Below are 16,636 nucleotides of genomic sequence, written 5' to 3'. Positions count from 1 at the left end.
CAGTTCCCAGCAGGGGATGCACCAGAAGCAACCATACATTGATATTTCTCTCTTTCTCTCCTTCCCTTCCCTTCTAAAGATAAATAAATAAAATTTTTAAAAAACCTGTGGAAACTTAAAAATATTTAAAAAAAGAAAAAGAAAAAAAGAAACACACTGTTCTTATACTGTATTTATTAATTATTAATTAAATATTTGTATTACAACTGCAAACCTACTTTTGCCCATCCCTGCATATTCAATTTAATATAAACATAAATATTTAATTAGAAAATAAACATGATAAACCAGTTACAACTACATGGAATATAATGCTATATATTTAAATTGCCTGAAATAAAAGGGAGAAGAAAATATAGCATATACTACACACAGTGACTGTGATTATGTGAAACTCAAGTACAATACATATACTGATAGGAATCAGAATGACAAAATTATAATAATATTGGATTTTAATGTCTATTCGCCAAATTGTTTAAATTTTTTAAATAAAATTAACACCACAAAAACAGACTAGCTTTAAAATACCTCTAATTGTAATACAAAAAGAAGTATTATATGTTACCTACCACCCAAGAGGATTTTTGCTAAAAACAAAATGAATATAAACCTGATCAGGCCTCTATACACAACTTAACACTTGATACAACACAGGGATGCAACCAGCAAAACTCAGAATATAGGAAACTCCATACAAATAATCTGGCTTCCTAAACAGGAAAACTTGAGGTTAAAATAGACTTAAAAGACAGAGCATTCAAATGTAACATAACATGCACTAAGACCATCTTACGATTCTGGTTCATACTAAGCTTTTTTAGAAACCACTAGCGTTTTTGAGGAAAATGAAGAAATTTTAAATAATTAGATATTTGATATTATGGATTTATTGCAGTAATTCCATGGTATTGTAGTAATGTTTAAAAGATTTTTTTCACTTCACAATATATTCTAAAATACATACAGAGAGAATATGATTTCTAAGACTTCCAAAAAAATAATCTGAGGTGAGAGAATAGATGAAACAAGCCTGGCCATCTGTTGGTAACTGTTGAAGCTAGGTAATAGGTACAGAGATATTTCTAAAATTCTTCTCTCCATCTGTACATGTGATTGAAAATTTTTACAATAAAAAGTTTATTTAAACATTTTTCTACCTCAGATACAAAGTAAGCACGTTGGTCATCAATCAAGAATATCAACTCTTCCCATCTACCTAATTACACTAATAAAGCCTAATGAAGATTTTTAAGTTCAACAAAACACTGCTAATAGACAAAAAGCAACTGTCATTAAAAATCTGTGGATGATTACAACAGTCTATTCTTGTAATAATGAAATATATCTATGAAGTCACATGTTCCAAAGAAATCATAAGTAAAAACTGCTTTACCTCTCTCAACTTCTCTCGCTCACGCTCCCTCTCAGCAATACGTTTTCGCCTCTCTTCCTCTTCCTTAAGAGCATTTTGTGTTTCGGTTCTTAATTTATCATCTTTAAGAATCTTTCGAATTTTCTTTCTGCCTTTTCCAGGAGACTTGGAATCATCATTTTCATCTTCTTCTTCTTCCTCTTCCTCTTCATCGTCTTCTTTATCTCCTTCTTCAGAATTACTCTATGGAAATTAAATGATCAAAGGTAAATACAACAAAATTGCCTAAGTTACCAATTCATATTAACATATACAATAAACCAAGAAAAGGTGGACCAAAACAGACTGAAAAGCTTCAGAATTATACTTTGCAATAAAGGACATTATTAAGCCCTTGCTGGTGTCACTCAGTTGACTGGAGTATTGTCCTCTGAATCAAAAAGACAGTGAGCTCGAGTTCCAGTCAAGGAATAGCACCGCGTTGCAGGTTCAGTCCCCAGTCATAACACATGCAAGAGACAACTGATCGATGTTTCTCTCTCACATCAATGTTTCTCTCCCTCTCAATTTCCCTCCATTCTCCCCTCTCTAAAATCAATGAGCATTTTCTCTGACGATGATTTTTTTTAAAGCAGAGTATTAAAATACAAATAATCCCAAAAGAGGAAGCAAGGGACTGGCAGACTCTTCTCTAAGGAAGATCTACAAATGTTCAGTAAGCCCATGAACAGATACTCAACATTACTTATCATTACGAAAATTCAAGTTGACACCACAAATGAAATACTATTATGACAGCTATTTTTAAAAAATACAGAAAATAAGAAGCATTGGTGAGGACATTGCAGCCTCACACATTAGGAAAACAGCGTGACAATTCCTCAAAAAGTTAAATACATAATTACCGCATTACCTGGCCATTCCACTTCTTGGACTATAGTAAAACGAATCAAAAGCATGAGCCCTGGCTGGTGTCGCTCAGTGGATTGAGCACCAGCCTGTGAACCAAAGGGCTGCTGGTTTGATTCCCAGTCAGAGCACATGCCTGAGTTTCGGCCAGGTCCCCGGTAGGGTGCATGCAAAGAGGCAACCACACATTGATGTTTCTCTCCCTCTCTTTCTCCCTTGCTTCCCTTTCCTCTAAAAATAAATAAATAAAATCTTTTAAAAAAAGAATCATGGATGGAACTGGAGAACATTATGCTAAGTGAAATAAGCCAGTGGATGAAAGACAAATACTGTATGCTCTCACCAATAAGAAGAACTTAACGAACAAAATAAACTCATGAACAAAATAGATCACAGGCATGAAAACATGGAACAGATTGACAGGAACCAGAGGGGAGAGATACATGCAGAATGGTAATGGTGAATAGAAGGGGAAGGGATTTGTCAAAAAACATGTATGAATGACCCACATATAGAGACAACAGTATAGGAATTGTCTGTGGGAGCAAGGGATGGAATGGGTGGAGGACGGCAAAGGGAGAAACATTAGGAAAATTGTAATAGAATAACAATAAAAATTATTAAAAATTTTAAAAAAGAATCAAAAGCATGGACTCAAACACAAATGTGCACATCCACATTAATAACAGCATTATTCAAAGCAGCCAGACATGGATACAACCCAAATGCCCATCAAACATAATGTGTGTCATATACATGCAATGGAATGTTTTCTAGCCTTTAAAAGAAAAAAAAATTGATACATTCTACAACATGAGTAAACAATGAAATCATGTCAATGACCATAAACCAGACACCAAAGGACAAGTATTATAAGACTACACTTATATGGGCTACCTAAAAATAGGTAAACTCACAGACAAAATAGAACAGAGGTTATGATGGGCTGGAGGGTGTCAGGAATGAGGAGTTATTATTTAATAGGTACAGAGTGTGCAATTCTAAATATAATTAAGGCCACTGAATTATACACTTAAAAATGGTTAAAAGGGTTGGAAAAAAAAAGAATCATCCCCAAAATAGAATACTGTTGACATAATAAACATATTACAGAGAACTTGTGCTTCAAATAATTCTATTTACATATAAGAAACTCAAACTGGCTAACTTTGTTGCTAGAAAAAATTTATTCCTTGTGATTAATTATTCAGAATAAAATACTGTGTGTCTTTAAAAAGTAGAACAATTCACATCAATTCTATACCCCTCAGAATGTGAAATAATAAATTATAATAGCTTAAAATTTCAATTAGATTTAGTTAAGAAAAAAACTGATGTCAAAATTAATACTTCGGGGCGGGGGGGGGAAAAATTAATACTTCTGCACATCTGTGCATTTGATAAGTCTATCCTTCTACAAAAGTACAAAAAGGAGGAAATAAACTGATAAAATTCAACAAATAAATGGAATGCAGAAGAGGTAATAACACTTATATGGTCTACTGAACCAGTTACAATTGAAGCACATGGTAAATGTCATTATTACCTTGTTTTCACTGGATGAATCTTCTTGAACCTTAATGCGTCGCCTTTTCTTCTTCTGTTTATAACTCCGCTGGTTTTCTTCCAATTCTGCTTTCTTTGCTGACCTAAGGAACATTTAAAATGCAAAATAAAATACTTCATGATGACTTTCATTAAATGAATTATCTATTATTTTAGAACTACTTACCTTTGCGTACATTCCCGAAAATGACAGAATAAAACAAAAAGCAAAATAACTTCACTAAGTTAAAGAATGATAGCCCTCAGTTCTTATCCAGTGATCAACATCTTAAGTTATTCACAGAAGAGATTTGCTATAATAAGATAGATGAAGTGCTAATACACACATAAAATATTCATTATTTCTAAAAAATGCAGAGTATAAAAATGGAATACTATTTTCTTACTATCACCTTATTTCAACTTTAAATAAAGTAAAAAACTTTCAGCCCTGCCTGGTATGGCTCAGTGGATTGAGCGCTGGCCTGCTCAAGGCCCTCTGAACCAAAGGGCTACTGGTTTAATTCCCAGTCAGGGCACATGCCTGGGTTGTGGGCCAGGTCCCCAGTAGGGGGATGCATGAGAAGCAACCACACACTGATATTTCTCTCCCTCTTTCTTCTTCCCTTCCCCACTCTCTACAAATTAATAACTAAAATCTTTTTTAAAATTTTACAAGTACAGACCCTCTGCAGACACACACATACATAGATTGCCCATTTAATAAATTATAGAAGGATCATTATTCTGAATGATATTTTAAATTTTAGATTGGTTAGCATTATTCTAAAACACTATGCTACAAAGCAGAAATTTAAGTAACTGTAATCTAGATCAGTGGCTTTATATCTTAGAAGAACAAACACATCTTAATTCTTGTAATACTAGTAGTACTCGTAAGACCAGTAAATAGCATTCATGGAGCACTTACTATTTGCCAAGTAAGCACTATTATAAGCCCTTTTAAAAACCATCTAATTTAATAATGCCCACAATAATCAGTAAGGTAAGTACTATTTTATAATCCCTCATTTTACAGATGAGGAAACTAAAGCACAAGGTATGCTTTCCGACAAACAGAAAAAGTAATGCCAGGAATCAGACTGAGGTAGTTTGTCTATAGTGTCTCATATCTACTACACTATAACTTTCCCCCACAAGAACCAGGGCACATATGGGAGGCAGTCAATTGATGTTTCTCTCTCACAACAATGTTTCTCCCTCTCTCTCTCTCTCTCTCTCCCCTACACACCCCTCCTCTAAAATCAATAAATGTATCCTCTACTGAGGATTTTAAAGAAGTGTTTTTGCACACTGAAAGTTCACCTCATTTAAAACACGTAATTCAATTATACATGTTTATATATACCTTTTTAAAAATAATGTTAACAATTAAGTTCAAATCAAAATATTAAATATTTATTAGTAATAGCCAATTTTCTACAAATAATTTAAACATAGTTATTCAGATTAATTCTTAAAGTTTTTGAAAAAACAATGTAATACTTACCTTGTTCTGGGCCTTTGTTCATCTTCAGATTCACTAACTTCTTCACTAACTCCTGATTCCAGAAAATCTGAATCTTCAGATTCTTCACTGCTCACTTGAAGAAGAAAATATATAAAGTTATTAAATACTTTCCAATACAAACATAATTCATTTAGTCTGTTGAGAACTTACTTCCATTAAAACTTAGATCACCATGAGAATGTCTGTAATATATACACTAACGGGTACCACATAATACAGATTAGAGAATAAATGGTTCAAATGGTATTTATGAAAATAATTGAGAAGTATCGCAACTATGATTATAAATCTATGGCTCTACATTGAAATAAGTATTAACTGTGTATGAATTTTATAAGAATTTACCTGTCAATGAAATAGATATATCCATAATTATCAAAAGTAAGTGAAGTAAAATAAAATAATTCTGGTTATTCAAAACAAGCAAAATAGGCTGTTATGATGGAGTAAGGGTGATTATAGACTTTCTGTCATTTATGTGAACTAAAAACTATGGATAGAATACATAAAGAAATGACATAAGAACTCTGAAAAACAATAGCACACTAGGGGCTGAAATAAAAACTTGAATCACAATCCCTATAAAATTGGGGGTTTGGGAGATGGCTGTTGCGTATAATATTTTCCCTCCTTCCTTTCCTGCTTTTGAGAGAAGAAGGCAGGCTAAATTCCAAAACTACACAGAGAACACAATTTATGGCAGAACTCTGGGAGAACCCCATTTCTAGCCACAGTACTGGGAAATAGAAGCTGGGCCTTGCATATCACAAGAATATAAGGGAAATTCCTGATTTTTTATCTTCAAAATTTTATTTTTCTTCACCACAATTGTCACTATGACACAGGCATCTAAAATCCCAGGAGAAAACCCATTTTTCTGGCTATAGGAAGCCAAGCTGGGAAAATACAATATGAGTCTGAAATATCATATGATGCCAGAAAGTAAAGCAATGTTCAGAAAGTGATGGAGGCACATTCGAAGGACACATGATCCAACTGGAAGGACCTCCCCATGAGCCAAACCTGTAACAATCTGAGCAACAAAATGAACCACTGGATTGTAACTCATAGAGTAAAATAAGTACCTGTAAGTCCATATTACTATAAGTAATGGGATAAAAAATAGGGGAAAATAGACAGCTTTTCTTTAAATTACTAAATGTAGAAGAAATGAAAGAAATAGAAAATCACCACTAGACAACATCACAGTAAAAACTGCTCCATGCAGGAAGGACGCTAAAATTAATGGGCTTACTATGAGAAACAGAAGTTTACAGATTTTCAATATACTTCCCTACAAGATATTAACTAAATATCAATAAAAATATTTTTTACAATGGGAAAATGCAGCAGACAACAATTTAACCAAGTAATTAAGTTTAACATTACCAGTACTAAGACATTGTCATCATATACCCAGTATGATACAATGAGGATTCTATATAATTTTTGTGGTATTCATGCCAAAATGCATGAACTCAATCTAATCATGGGAAGATATTAAACAAATAGACACAGAGGGACAATCCAGAATATAACTGCTCAATATTCTTCAAAGTGTAAAGGTCATGAAAGAAAAGACAGAGGAACTGTCACATTTGGAGACAACATTACAACTGAATGCAATCAGGAGTCCTATATTGGATTCTGAAGCACAAAAATGACATTAGTGGACACAGATCTATCTATATTTACTTCAGAGGTCAGAAAACATTTTATGTAAAAAATATGATGGTAAGTATTCTCCATTTTGTAGGCTGTGTGGTCTCTGTTGCAACTACTCATCTTTACCCAACTTTGCCTTAATAATTAATTACATGAAACCGGTGAGTAAGTATGACTGTGTGGCAATACAACTTTCTTCATAAAAACAGGTGGATGGTTACATTTAGACTACTGGTGTCATTTGCCAACACTGGGTTTAGTTAATAACAATGTGTCTATCACTGTTCATTTTTTGTCTTTGATTACTGTACTATTTAATATATATAAGGTGTTAGAGAAGCTCACTCAAATATATGTGGGAACTCTGTACCCTTTTTGCAACATCTCTGTAAATTGAGAAATATCTCAAAATAAAAACTTTTGAAAAGATTTACCATGACCCGAGATCAAAATGAAAGTTCTGTTCTATCTAAAAAAATGGGCAAACATAAACATTATAAAAAATTGCTATGGGAGCAGAGGGAAATAGTTTTCATGTGATGAAACAGTTCTGGAGACAGATAATATTAATAGCTGCATAACAATGTGAATATACTTAATGCCACTGAATTTTATATTTAAAGAGATTAAAATGGTTAAAATTTTGTTAATGAGTATTTTACCAAAATAAAAATCAACAACAACAAAACAGTAAAAAAGACCTACTAAGCAACTGGGAATTGTGGGAGAACATGTGTCCACATGCATGCAAACCCAATTTTGAGATTAAGTATAATTTTAAACCTACTGTCAAGTTCTCATCAAACCTACCAAGAATTTGAGAGAACTGTTGAATGAATGAACACCTGTATCCCTTCTCCTAAATCTACTTATTGTTTAGAATTTACATTTGCTTTCTCTCTATATATATATGACTAAATACCACTTGAGAAAATAACATTAATATCATTTAATATAAAGGCAATGATTATATTTTTAACATTATAACCAAAATAGCTTACAGAACTTTTGTAAATTTAGGTGAAAATTAAATTTTGTATATTGTACTTGATTTAAAGTTAGCTATTGTCTTTTAAATTCTTCCTATCACCCAACTGAAGTTTCCAGATAGTAGAGGGACATAAGAGTATGCAAAACTTGAAAAATCACTCAATTACAAGTACAGTATCAATCACTACAATCATAATACATATTGAAAACATAAATGATGGGATTTTAATTTTCTCCCTCTTACACACACCCACAAAAACAAAAACCACAAAAGACAATGAAAACACAGGTCACAAAAAAGCTGGGTTTTAATACAGCATTTCAAATGTAATTGTGCCCACTAAAGGACTCTATCCTAAGCTGGAACCTCTGAAGCAAAAATCAGTAATTATCCTTTTATTTAAGATGCAAAGGAACTCATGTTATTATGTAACTTGCTGCAAAGAAATTTATGAGATAAGGATTCACAAAATGATCTATTATTATTTATTAACATGGAAATGTTCATGACATATTAAATACCTATATATGTTGAGGGGGACCTCATCCTTTGCTTCTGTAATGGGTAACTACTGGTCTAAGACCTTTATTTTTTTTATATGTATCACATATTTTATTTTTTCTAAGACCTTTAAATGTTCAGCAATCCAAGATTTTTTTTTTTTTGCTTGGCCCTCCATTTGCACATTACAGAGATCCACTATGCAATCTCAACTATTTCTGAGGTTTTAAAAATATACCATGACAACTTCAAAGACCTGACAGTCACCCTAAACTTTTATTTTTAATATCAGCTAATAACAATTCGACCTCCTATATAACTCAAGTCGTCGTCTTCTTCTTCACTTGGCATCAATTATAGCAACATTCTCCCCAAAACAGATTCAAAGTCTTCAGTCCCAAGGAATACCAGGCAACTAATCTGATCTTCTTACATCCTTCAGCGGGTTGTGCTGAGGTTGTAATTGAGTAATGAATGTCCTCTGTGCCTTCATCTAGGTGCCAAATGTATTCAAGCTATCAATTTATGAAATGTGCAGTTTCTGTATACCATATTTTGCTATGTATAATGAGTACTTTTTGTCCAAATTTTTGAGGGAAAAATAAGGACGTGCATTATACGTGAGTAGCACTAATTACTACAGAAACCTATCTACAGAAATGTTTCTAATTCTTTTGTTTATGCTTATGCATTAAAAGGGTAACTCTAGAAAGCAATAATATCCGTATGCAAAATAATACCCTCAAATATGATCACTGGTTTTATTTCTAAATATAAATAAATAAATAACTGAATCAATAAATTAAAATGAAAGATTTTTTCCTGAAAGTATGGGCCAAAAACATGGGTGTACATTATACATGGCAAAATGCAGTATACAGTATGCCTCAAATACAAAATTTTTAGTGGTAGCACTCCTCTTTAATATACTAAAAGTAAATAAATTATATACTGTAAAACTGTAAGTAAATTGTACTGTTGGTAAATTACATCTCAACAGAGCTATGATATAAAAAAAACTAATGACATACTTGTTTAAATTTAAAAAATTTTAAAGTCCTTTAAATAGTTCTTCAGCCTGTTACAGCCTATTGTACTTCCCCATCACTTCCAAAAATACTTTCCTTTTCCTAGTGGCAAAGAAGAGTTCATCTGGCCTAAGAGGTGGGTAGCAGTCTTTACAATATGCCCCTAAGAAGCAAAAAACTTTCTCTTGAACTTTTTGTTAGCCAAACTTCTTAGGGAAATTTAACAGTTAACTATTCAATATACATGTGGTTATTTAATATAAGAATATATTTTATTCTACAGCCTCATGTACCTACAGGTCCACTACCAAATACTCTGGTACAAGAAACACAAGCTTACAAGGTCTCCAGGATCTGGTCTGTGGTATTGGCCCAGCCTCATTTTCTATTCTTCCTCTCCCTACTCCCTCTTATTGTCCAGCCCCACTATATTAACTACATCCCCTCCACCATTTACCAAACACTTAGCACAAGCTTTTAACATTTTCTCCCTGCTTGTATTAGAAATCTTTACCACACACCTACTTGCTCCCCATTTATAACTTGGCATCTTTGGTGAACCTCCTCATCTTTATGAAGTCTTCTCCGGGGATAACCTCCACCCTCCAAGAGGCTAAAGAAGTCTTCCTTTGTGCCACACTATACAATACTTCTGTTGTATAAGACATCTTTTGCGATGCTGTAATTGCTTATAATATTAATGTCAATAATTCATACTAAACCAATGACTGCCAAACCTGGCTACTTATCAGAATCATGTAAGTGATGCTTTTAAAACATGCAAACCCTCAATGCAGAAGGATTCAGATTTTTAATGTAATAAAAATTTAATGTGACTACATGTAAGTTTTGCATATATATATATAAGCTTGCATAAACTTACCCCAACTAACTGCATCTGCTATCTTTCCTTAGGAAAGCATTATTTCTTCCTGCAGTTATAGGCAATCCTATATTTTCTACATAGCCTTTAAATATATTTTGTCGTCATATTTATTTATCTTTTTAAAGTAAATGTGTGACTACTAAATGTTAAAATATTATATGCATCACCTCTTAAGTTTCTAGGTTCTCTTTCCAGTCTACAGTCTTTATTTCACTCTCATGTAAGAGGATAGTTGTTGCCACTATGCTGACACTCATTTAATATAGGCGGTCAATTGCTGGAGATGATATACTTAAATTGAGTTACTGTAATTATTTTATAAAACCAGTAAGTTCATTACAATAAAGATTAAGATGTCTTACCTTTCCTTCTAATCCTGCCTTTGGCTTCTTTATGTTCTTTAGACTTCGTCTTTTTTTCTTCTCCAGATTCTCCATCACTCACAGTCAGTTTGTGCCTCAAAAGCCTATGTCTGTATCTTGGTTTCTTAGATTCTTCAGAATCTGAATCTGATTCAGAATTGACTTGATTTTTCACTTCTAAATGAAGAAAATAAATCAGTAAAACCTTTAGACTTTTATCTTTTAAAACATTTTATGAAACTACTATTCGTTGACAGTTATGATTTATGGAAAAGATCAGAGTTGTACACTTAATGGGGTATCACTGGTGAGATCAGACAATTTCATACGTCAGACCTGCTCTATTACTATAAATTATTAAATATTTATTAAATATCATCAATACATATTATAGATTTTGAAAAAGAAATTGTTAACTTTATTTATTGATTTGAGAGAGAGGAAGTGGGGAAAGAGAAAGGGAGAAGGAGGGAAGGAGGAAGAGTGAAAGACAGGGAGAGAGAAACAGAGAAACATCCATTTGTTGTTCCACTTATTGATGCACTCACTGATTGCATCTTTTAAGTGCCTGGACTGGGGATCAAATCTGCAACTGAGCTACCCAGCCAGGAATCATACTTTACATTTTTAAAAGGTAAAACTACCTTGCTTTAAAAGTCATAGGCTTATTGACAGTAAATGACAAAACACGCACAATTATTATTACATACTTATAAAAAGTAAAGATAGTAAATAATATTTTAAACATTTTAATAAACTTCAAATGCATGGATTAAGAAATGCTATGGCCACACATTCTTAAAAGACTGAACTGGTCAAAAAATCAAATTATGGCATCCTATACTTTTCTTAGGGGTACTCACCCTCATCTCCTGGATTTACTTCATTATGTTTTCCAACTCTTTTTTTCCCTTCTTCTGGTTCATCATCTGAAGATCCATCATCCTCAGAAGAAAGATTGGCTTTAATTTCTTCCAAAAGCATCTTCTTGGCAATTCTTGAGAGTAAAAAGACAATAATAAATTATACTTAGAGATGAACCATGACAAATTAAAATAAAAACAAAACATTGTTTAAAAATAGACATATTTTATATTATAAATAAAAGATTACCAAAACCATGTTTTAACCTAAGCTAATAACCAAAACTTTTGAAAACGCTCTTAGCACTGATTTCTTCACAATTTGAGGTAATTCTACAATATACTGAAAATTCTAAAGAACATCTCCACTAACTATTTTGACCAATTTCAACTTCATCATTGTTAACCTTCCAGCCTATACTTGCTCTGCTGCCATTAGCCAAAAAACTACAGCATCACACAGGCCTACAATAGTAAATTTACTTATTCACACAAATGGCATTCCAAGACAAAACTCCATGAGAAGATTTATTAAACAGCAAAACATATGCTTAGAAAATCATTGTATAATAAACTAGTTCATTATGAAACAGTGCCTCAAATTGAGGGATAATATTTTTGGCCCTTAAATTTCAATTTACTTCATAAATTCTATTAACCAAATGAAAGCACACACTAAATATTAAGTATTGAAGCAATCAGAAAGCCCTAATAATATTAAAGCTAGGGCAGAGAAGGAATATGAGTGCTATTAATTACACACATAGTAAAAGAACAAAATTATAATAATTGAGTTTTCACTTTCAAAAAAAGCAGACAGGGCAACAGTGGTACCCATATTCCAATTTCTCAAGATGCTCCCCAAAGAACAATATGCTAACTAAAACTTAACTGCCAAAAGTAAGAAAGTATTTCTTTAATGCCATCTTATGTTAAAAAATATATATTCCTAATAAATGACCATGTTTGCACTAAAAGAGAAAATCAAACAGGTAATCACTTCTTCAAATCCTTACTACATGTCTTTTGGTAGCCCTTTTCTTTCTTTCTTTTTTCCTAAACATTTTCTTCATTTCTTTTTAGAGAAAGGGGGAGAAAAGTGGGAGAGAAACATCAATGTATGGTTACCTCTAGTACACCCCCTACTAGGGACTTGGCCTACAACCCAGGAATGTGCCCTGACTGGGAATCAAACTGTCGATGCTTTGGTGCACAGGCTGGTGCTCAATCCACTGAGCTACACCAGCCAGGGCCTGGTAGCCCTTTCTTAACAGAGAAATCAGAAATATTTAGACAACAGAGTTACCATGTGCTAATGGGAACCAGAGATGAGTTTACATTTCTGAAATTTTCAGCCATGATTTACACTTTAATAAAGAGGAGAGTAGATCATTCTAGTTTAAATTGTACTATACTGAAGGTATAAGATGTTGCTCTTAAACTTCAAAATCCAGGGTTTTCTCACTTGAATTGCACAAAATAAACTTTTAAAATGCAGACTGATACAAGACTGCCAACTTTTCATTTTGCCAAATGAAAATGTAAATCCAAGTATCATTTACTTTCATCATTTTATAAAATGAAGAATTATTTCAACACATCCTATACAAATTAGGAAATAGTTTCAGAATGAAGGGGGGTTCTGCTCTGCTGGTGTAGCTCAGTGGATTGAGTGCAGGCTGCAAAGCGAAGAGACACTGGTTCGATTCCCAGTCAGGGAGCACGCCTGGGTTGTGGGCCAGGTCCCCAGTGAGGGCCACATGAGAGGGAATAGCACACTGATGTTTCTCTCCCTCTCTTCCTCCCTTCCCCTCTCTCTAAAAAATAAATAAGATAAAACCTTTAAAAATAAAAAAAATAAACAAAAAGAATAAAGGCGGATTCTTTAAATTTAATGAAAACATGTTTCTGAAAAAACTCTCTAAACCCATCTCTAATACACCTCACATTGTCATTTCCCATAGATAAGAAAAATCTTCCTCCAGCCAATTTTGGTAAAACCACTGTATTGGGATAAATAGAAGTGTGCTAGCATGCATGTGTGCAGTTTAAAGCATCAAGTACTAAATTACAAATTACTAAAGCATATTTCACTTGCAGTTACAGGATATTATACCACTATTTGGGTGGTACAATAATAGCCAACAAAAGTACAATTATTAATTAAGTTACTCTATAGGTTAGTTCAATCACCTGACTTCAGTTTGTATTTAAAGGTTCATAAAAGTTAAAAAGGCTGTATTACCTATAAAGACTTGGCTGCTAATTGTAAAAAACCACATAATTTTTCTCCTTTCAAACTCTAGACTCCTAAGAATATGTCAACTTAACTAAATCATACTCATGTGCTTGACTGCCATTAACTAAGAAATATGATATACATGAGATAATAAGATACAATTCTACATCAACTAATAAATCATGGAGAATGAAATGAGATCCACACATGGAAGAATTATACAATTTATCAAAAACCTTGAGTAAGATCATAATACATAGAACAATCAAAGCCACTTTAGAAACAGAAACAAAATCATACATTCAGAGAATCGTCATTTTTCTCCAAATTGAAAGTTATACAGAGTAATGGAAACTCCCTAAAATTTACTGTATTTTGCCATGTATGATGTCAACTTTTTACCCAGATTTTTGAGGGAACAACAAGGATGTGTATTAAACATGGGTAGTACTAATTCCTTATCTATGTTTTTGATAAAAAGTATTTTATGCTTTAAAAGTATAACTCTAGAAAGCAACAATGATATACGTTTGCAAAATAATACCCTAGAATACGATAATCCGTTTTGCCTATAAATATAAATAATTTAATTTCCAAATTAAAATGATTTTTTCTTGAAAGTTTGGGCCAAAAACATGAGTGTATATTATACACAGCAAAATACAGGTACTTCTTTGAGATGTTTTAAACTTGCCCTCTTAACACCTTTTCACCAAAGGGGAAACTTCATGTATAGTGATGTGTATTAAGCAGTAAAAAGGATAATAAATCTATATCAGCTCATGTAAATTATGACTGGTGTCTTAAGTCCACTATGTCAAAGACCCACTGTATCATAAACCTAGAGTATCACATAATCTACACCTCAAAATTAGAACTTAAGTATAAGGACCTAAGGGCTGATGCTGACCTTTACCCTCAGTAGTCAGCAAACATGTTGAGGTGAGACGTGTCCCATCTACAAAGACTTCTGTGAGATGCTTTAAGGGAAACTCCACTACCTTAACTCTTGAGTCACGGGCCACAGACTTCAAGGACATCATCACTTGAGAACCAGCTGAGGCTGGCAAAGCATCATTTTTGGAGGCCTCGGCTGGACCTGTGCTGGTTTGCATGTGATGGATGTATAGTCATGATCCCTAGTTGATTCTGTTTGCTCTGAAGTTTCCTTTCTTGAGGCTTCCAGGACGTTTCTGAGAAAAATCATCCAGGCAACAAAGTACTGCCCCGGAAATCTCAATGTTACGTCTTGGGGCAGGTGTAGTATCCAAAGCAGTCATGACTCTATCAGAAGCACTAGAGGCACAGGCTGTGCCACTCTTGGGGTGGAAAACCTGGGCAGAGCTGGAAGTAATGGAGCCACTCCTCCATTTTCCTGAAAGGGAGGGAAGGGAGAGGGGGAGAAAGCAAAACAATACGGAAGGGAGGATAAAAACCCACAAACAAACGATGATGGGAACTGGTGCATGAGAGAATAAATAGAATTCCAAAACCAAACAAAGCTAAGTCTTCTCAATCATATAGTATATTATCAAGACAATGCCTTATTATGCCTTACACCTTCATCTACTAAAGGAAAGCAAAAGTAAAATAAGAAATGGGCCCAACAATGCAAACACAAACAAGAAATCAGAAAAAAAAAAAGAAAGACAAGAAAGCCTTCAGTAATTCTGATCCCGTCTAGAAACGAAATGAGTAATGTCTGTTCTTTAAGCACTCAAACAGGAAAGGAAAGTAAACAGTCTCCTGCTGGTAGGCAGATCAGTAATTTAAAATGCTGAGTTTCTTAAAAAGGAATGATGAGGACAAGGATCACTTACACCAGGGAGCTTTAGAGAAACAGCCATTAGAAAAGCTTGTTAGACCTAGAAGAAGGAATCCTAGAGTCCAATTCTGTCATTTTACAGATGAAGAAACAGGCTAAGTGAGGGGAAATGACTTGGGCAAAGAAACAAAGCTAGTTAGTGGAAAAATCAGACTAGCACCTAAGAGTCCTACCTAATATCTGTTACTAATTTTACTATGCCACTGCTATGTTCTGTACTTATTCACTACTTCTGTCCAAATAAGTGCTTGGGGAAATACTCTATAGGCACATTCTTAAAGACACATATATTTCACTGATTTCTAATCTATGCACTCACAAATGAACTACTTCAAACTTTAATTTTGAAAGAGTGTTTAGAACGTGTGTTCTAAAACATCATTACTTCAGTATAGTCCATCTCTAAAATGAGCAGACAGGACATTTATAACATATATCCTACAATCTACTTACTATTTTATCTTGTAAGGGGTTCTGAAAACCGGTCTAAAGAAACTGCTAAATAAAAACACATTTTTAGAAGGCCAATATACTGTGAATCAATCCAAACATTTTAGAAAAATTTTTTAAATTGTGTTTTTACATTTTGTACACAATGTAACAGAATTAGTTAAGAGAATTCTGAACATGATTATAGGTTTAAATACATGCCTTTTAGAGTTACAAAACAACTATCTGTGCAGTGATAAAACATAACAACATATTTAAAAGGCTGATATGGAAAACAAGTGAAATGACTACAGCCAAATAATGTTGGGTATTTTTTTTGTGAGAACAGGGGTGGTGGTGAACACAAATTCACCTAGTAGAGCTTGAGACTTGGTTCCAACAAATGTTATCAGAAATAAAAATTTCTCACTATTACTATGGAATTCCTCATCATCAAAATCTGTATTAGTGTTTTTTAACCTTTTAA

General features: G+C 33.3%; 1 protein-coding gene across 6 annotated transcripts in view; it reads right to left on the bottom strand.

Annotated features, from left to right (window-relative positions):
• ATRX (ATRX chromatin remodeler) overlaps nt 1–16,636 on the bottom strand; it is a 200,037-nt gene that overhangs the window by 96,028 nt on the left and 87,373 nt on the right. For all 6 annotated transcript variants that reach the window (XM_037132200.2, XM_037132203.2, XM_037132202.2 and 3 more), the window contains 5 exons: nt 11,657–11,790; nt 10,794–10,970; nt 5,340–5,433; nt 3,831–3,933; nt 1,397–1,618 (listed from right to left, as the gene is read on the bottom strand). In XM_037132200.2, coding sequence (XP_036988095.2) covers nt 1,397–1,618; nt 3,831–3,933; nt 5,340–5,433; nt 10,794–10,970; nt 11,657–11,790 — 730 coding nt within the window. The remainder of the gene's footprint in view (nt 1–1,396; nt 1,619–3,830; nt 3,934–5,339; nt 5,434–10,793; nt 10,971–11,656; nt 11,791–16,636) is intronic.

The sequence above is a fragment of the Artibeus jamaicensis genome, unplaced genomic scaffold, assembly GCF_021234435.1.
Source record: "Artibeus jamaicensis isolate MK-2021 breed Jamaican fruit bat unplaced genomic scaffold, CSHL_Jam_final contig_241, whole genome shotgun sequence".
In the NCBI taxonomy this organism is placed as follows: Eukaryota; Metazoa; Chordata; class Mammalia; order Chiroptera; family Phyllostomidae; genus Artibeus; species Artibeus jamaicensis.
Note: the sequence above shows the minus strand (reverse complement) of the source record. Positions and strands in the feature narration are given on the sequence as shown.